This window comes from Geospiza fortis, unplaced genomic scaffold (genome assembly GCF_000277835.1).
Source record: "Geospiza fortis unplaced genomic scaffold, GeoFor_1.0 scaffold110, whole genome shotgun sequence".
Classification (NCBI taxonomy): Eukaryota; Metazoa; Chordata; class Aves; order Passeriformes; family Thraupidae; genus Geospiza; species Geospiza fortis.
Genome location: NW_005054593.1, coordinates 1 through 5,350, shown reverse-complemented (window position 1 = coordinate 5,350; position 5,350 = coordinate 1). Strand labels below are relative to the sequence as shown.

Sequence of the window (5,350 nt, the reverse complement as noted above, 5' to 3'; positions counted from 1 at the left end):
GGCGGGTGGGCCGCGCTGGTGCCCTGCTCTGGGGCTGGGCACTGACCCTGCCCCTCCCTGCCCCCAGACCCCTCCGAGAACCTGAAGCTGAAGGTGATGCCGTCCTCGACGCTGGTGAAGGAAGGGGACAATGTGACACTGGTCTGCGAGGCTGATGGCAACCCACAACCTGTCTTCACCTTCTTTAAGAAAAACGTGAGGCTGGAGGGGGGACCAGGGCACCAAACATCTCCTGGTTGCTCTTTGTCTCCTGCCTGGAGGGTCCTGCGGAGGGGATGCAGTGGCTGGGTTGGGAGGGGGCCTGTGCGGGGCTAAGGACTCTGCTGTGACTATGTTCACAGGGGTCTGAGGATGAGGGAAGAGATGAGGATCTGACTCCGTGTTTCAGAAGGCTTGATTTATTATTTTATGATATATATAATATTCAAACTATACTAAAAGAATAGAAGAAAGGATTTCATCAGAAGGCTAGCTAAGAATAGAAAAAGAAAGAATGACAACAAAAGCTTGTGGCTCTGGCAGAAAATCTGAGCCAACTCACTGTGATTGGCCATTAATTAGAAACAACCACACGAGACCAATCACAGATGCACCTGTTGCATTCCACAGCAGCAGATAACCATTGCTTACATTTTGTTCCTGAGGCCTCTAGGCTTCTCAAGAGGAAAAATCCTAAAGAAAAGATTTTTCATAACAGATGTCTGTGACACTCTGCTTTGTGCCCACTGTCTGCAGCTGGATGGGTGGCAGGATGTGACATCGCTGGCAGAGCCCGAGAGCGGCGTCCTGAGGCTGCACGACGTGAACAAGACCAACAATGGCACGTACAGGTGCCAGTCCCTGGACCTCGATGATATGTCACAGATAGAGGAGGATGTGGATCTTGTTGTGAACTGTAAGAGAGAGGGGAATGGACCCTGAGGACCTTGTGGTGGGTGCTCTGTCCCTCCTGCTCACCCTGCCCTGGTCTCCATCCCTCTCACAGACATTGAAGGGGTCCATGTGAAGATGGAGCCGTCCTCGACCCTTCGTGAAGGGGACAGTGTGACACTGAGCTGTGATGCCTACAGCCCTGTGGGCCTGAAATACCAGTGGAGGGACGACAAGGTGAGTAAACATCCCAGTTCTGTCGTTCAGGCTCAGCCTGGGCACTGCAGCAAATCAGGCAGAGTCAGGATCTTGTTCTGTCTCTCCTGAGAGGCCAGGGGAAGGATTCCCTCTTTCATGGACCCGCATTGTCCACCCCAATATTGTCACCTCCTGGCCAGGACTGCAGGGAGGTCCTGTGCTTGCAGGCTCCCTCCCTGTGCTTTGGGACGTGGGCACAGAGGGCTCATTGCTGGGGACGTTCCTTCCCAACAGGGCAAGAAGGTGGGGGAAGGCAACCAGCTCTTGGTGAAGAACCTCACCTTTGAGAAGTCCAACACCTTCAGCTGCAAGGTGATGGCCCCGAGCGTGCCTGGGCTGGAGCAGAGCAAGAAGGTGTCCGTGGCTGTCGAGGGTAAGACCTAATCCTAAAGAAAAGTGACCTCTGGGTGCAGAGTGACCTCTGGGTTCAGAGTGACCCCTGCCTGCCCAATACCCATTTCCCTGGGAGCTGTGGGTGCAGAGTGACCCCTGGGTGCAGGGTGACCCCTGGGTGTCCAGCACCCATTCCATTGAGAGCTGGGCATGCAGAGTGACCCCTGTCCAGCACCCATTCCATTGAGAGCTGTGGGTGCTGGGTGACCTCTGCCTGTCCAGCCCCCGTCCCCTGGGATCTGAGGGTGCTGATGTCCCCTGCCTGCCCCCAGGGAAGCCGCGGATCGTGGCCATCAGCTCCCCGCTGTACGTGCGCCAGGGCGAGGTGATCAACCTGACCTGCAAGGCCATCGCCTTCCCCCCGCCCACCGTCCAGTGGAGCATCAACGGCACGGTGAGAGCTGGGAGGGGCCAGCCTGGCACGCCCGAGGGGCTGCCCAGGCGCTGAACCCTGCCCTGCCTGCCCTGCCCAGGCTCACGAGTACGTGGACAACCAGCACATCGCCAGCAACCTGACGGTGCGGGTGAGCCACGACCTGGTACAGGCAGGAGCCATGTGCCGGGTGTTCAACAAGCTGGGGACCAGTGAGGAGCGCATCCAGCTGGTGGCGGGTGAGTGCCAGGCCCTGCTTTCTGTCCCAGAGCCCCACAGCAGTGCCAGGCCCCCCTGGCCCAGGCGCCGGCTGTGCCGTGCTGCCCTGGGGGGGCTGAGCTCGGTGTCTTTCCCTCCCTTCCTGCTCTTCCAGGTGATTCCATCAGGAAAGGTCAGTCTGCTGCTGGTGTCCGTCAGGACATGAGTTATGCTCACCTCTAGCCTGGGGAGGGAGCTTGGCTGCTGGCTCTGCACTGCTTCTCTTGCTGCTTCTCTCCCTGCCAAGCCAGGCAGGAGGCTGAGGCTCTGTCCCCAGCACGGGAAAGCTCCTGCTTGTCCTCAGCGAGGCCACCCAGTGCAGCTTCTTGCAGCCCAAACCTGCTGGGCAAGGAAGCAGAGTGGATTGGCCTGGTGCCTTGCAGGAATTCCTGTTATCCACCCTCCTGTGGCACATGGGGCAAGGCAGGCCAGAGCAGAATTTCTGTGTTCCTACAGAAACTGCCCCAGCAGAGCATTTCTGCACTGAAATCTGCATCCTGCAGGCAGCTGGGGAAGCATTGGAGTTTTTCTGGGAGAGTGGGCCCTTTCCTAACACAAAAGGGAAGCTGGAGGGGGTCACGGTGGGACAGGCATTAATTTCTTCCTCTCCCTGTTCTGTTTAGATCAAAAGTCAACAGCAGAGAGCCAAGGGGTGATCATCGTCGCCATCATCGTGGCCATCCTCGTGGTGGCTGTGCTGGGCGCTGTCATCTACTTCCTGCACAAGAAAGGCAAGATCCCGTGTGGCCGTGCCGGGAAGCAGGACATGTAAGCACTGCCACCTATCCCCCAGGGGCCTGTGGGGCTGGGGGTGCCTGACATCACTCATGCTTCCCATCCCATCCCATCTCACCGCTCCAGCTCTCCCTGCCCGGGCGGGAGCGCGGCCTCGGGGGTTCCGCGGCTTTTCCAGCTTCCCACAGGGCACTGCTGTGCAGGGAGGAGACAGCAGAGTGGTAGAGCAGCCAAGGGCCCCCTCCCTGGGCAGCCCAAAGCTTTCTGTGAGCTGGAGTCTCTTTGACCCCAGCGCCGTGGTCCCCTGAGATGGAGCCGCAGGGCTCGGCCAGCCACGCGCCCTCCTGGGTATCGCCACCGCGTCTCAAAAATTGTCACCTCCCTCCCCTAGCACAAAGCCAGAGGCCCGTAAAGACAAGATTGTAGTTGAAGTTAAGTCAGATAAACTTTCCGAAGAGGCGGGGCTCCTGCAGGGCGCCAACGGCGAGAAGAGAGCCGCAGCTGACCAGGTAGGACCGAGCTCGGCACCGCCCGGGGCTGCACCCAGGTAAAGCTTTGCTCCCCTCCTCCGGCACTGCCCACCCTGCACGGGCTCCATCATCCATCAGCAGCGCTCAGGGGGGACGTGGGAGGGAGGGGAGAGGACAATTCTGGGAAGGGACAGAGCTCTGCTCGTGCAGTGCCCTGCTTGGCTCTGCCCCTGGCTCCGTGGAGCAGCAGCCAGGCTGCCAGGGGAGAAGGAGCTAAAATGGAAAGATGTCTGGCCAGAAGTCAGAGCAGAGGCTGCAGGAATGATTCCTCTAAGCCAGAGATCTTGGGATGAGTCTTTTGGGACATGGGTGTTCCCCTCACCTGCAATGGAGCAGCTTTTCAGTGTCACCATTGTCCACAAGATGCAGCCCCTGACCCGCTGTGGCTTTATTGCCTCGGGCCAGGAGAGAGCCCCTGCCTGGCTCTGCACAGCTCACACTCCCCTCCCCGCGGGCTGAGTGCCACCCTGGGGTGCCCCAGCTGTCCCCACCCCTCTCTGTGTGTCACTGTCCCCCCTGCAGCACAGGGTTGGCTTCGTGTTCCTCCCTAACCTTGTGTTTTCCGCTCTCCCTTTCTCTTCTGGCGGGAATGAAGAGCGAGAAATACATCGATCTGAGAAACTAGAGAGGAAACCTCCTAAGTGCTTTCTTCCTTCAAACCTTTCCTGCTCTTGGATTGCCTTCTCCCACCCCTGCTCCAGCCCCTGGGGAGCACGGCCAGAGACCAGCCGAGTGTCACCGTGCTGGGGACACCTCCCTGACTCACCTGGCCACTACCTCAGCCCTGGGCTCGCAGGTGTTGCCTTAGCAGCAAAGCTGGACTCGCTTTACTACTCCAGAGAAGCCACAGCAATATTAGGAAGAATTATATCCCATTAATCCCTACTTGGTGGAAGGATTTGAGGCTCTTTCAGGTAATCTGTTCTGTACATGTTGTGGGAAGGTTTTGACACATTCTTTTTACCCTGACCTTGCTCAGAGAGGCTGGTGGAATTCAGGTTTTGGGATGTCTGAGGCACCTTGGCTGTAGTGGGTGCAGGTGGGAGGAGAGAGAGTGGAAGGGGGGTGAGTTAGAGAGGTGTTTGCAGCTTCCAAGAGGGTTTTTTGAGTGCTTGGCTTTGTCTTTGAAGCGTTCCTGGGTCAGTTTATCCCAGCGGTGCTGTGATCCCACAGGAGGAGAGGACCTGGCACAGCAAGGAAGGGGTGCCAACCTCCAGAAAGATCTGGGGGTGTCTGGTTTGGAGCTGTGCTGACTCGAGGGCAGGGCTCTCTCCCCCCTCTGAATTTGGTTCATTGTAGGGACGCTGCAACAGCAGCACCCAGAGCTCCCACAGGTTTAAATTCAACATTGGGCAGGGCCAGTCAGTGACGTCTCAGGGTTTTTTTGTGCTCAGCCATTGCCAGCCCCAGGTCAAACTCCTCTCTGTGCTTCGCTGCCACCTCTGGCCCCACGGGGAGGAGAGGAGAAGGGCAAGAACCTTCCATGAGCTTCTGTGCCAGCCTCCCCTGCCTTATCCCAGAGGGATCAGCCCCTCCTGCCTCTCTGTCCCCTCCTCTGAGCTCTGCTGGCCACAAGGCTTCGTCCCCTGGCTCACAGAGGGGACCTGTCCCCGCCTGCTACACGTGGTGTCCGAGCAAAAGCTTTGGTTTATATATATTTTTGTTGGATTGTGTGTGCATTTCCAGGAGTTTTATTTCTCTTTTTTTTTTTTTTTTTTGGTTGTCCGATACTTGCAAGGTTTTGGTTTGTTTTTTTTTTTTATATATGTGAAAATAAAGTACGGATTCAAAGCTGAGTGGTGGAGTTTGTTCCCACAGACAGAAGGGTGGGAAGGGTGTTCCATAATCCCATGGGAGTTCCAACAGGATCCATTTATGCCCTGTGGCTGCTAATAATACACTAATTACTGCCAATGCTAATAAATATGTCCAT

General features: G+C 57.0%; 1 protein-coding gene across 1 annotated transcript in view; it reads left to right on the top strand.

Annotated features, from left to right (window-relative positions):
• MCAM (melanoma cell adhesion molecule) overlaps positions 1-5,213 on the top strand; it is a 6,829-nt gene extending 1,616 nt beyond the window's left edge. The window contains exons 5-13 of the mRNA XM_031064452.1: positions 68-195; positions 736-895; positions 986-1,107; positions 1,363-1,501; positions 1,794-1,915; positions 1,995-2,133; positions 2,776-2,920; positions 3,279-3,396; positions 4,013-5,213. Coding sequence (XP_030920312.1) covers positions 68-195; positions 736-895; positions 986-1,107; positions 1,363-1,501; positions 1,794-1,915; positions 1,995-2,133; positions 2,776-2,920; positions 3,279-3,396; positions 4,013-4,042 — 1,103 coding nt within the window. The 3' untranslated portion in view covers positions 4,043-5,213. The remainder of the gene's footprint in view (positions 1-67; positions 196-735; positions 896-985; positions 1,108-1,362; positions 1,502-1,793; positions 1,916-1,994; positions 2,134-2,775; positions 2,921-3,278; positions 3,397-4,012) is intronic.
• Positions 5,214-5,350: the final 137 nt, after the last annotated feature.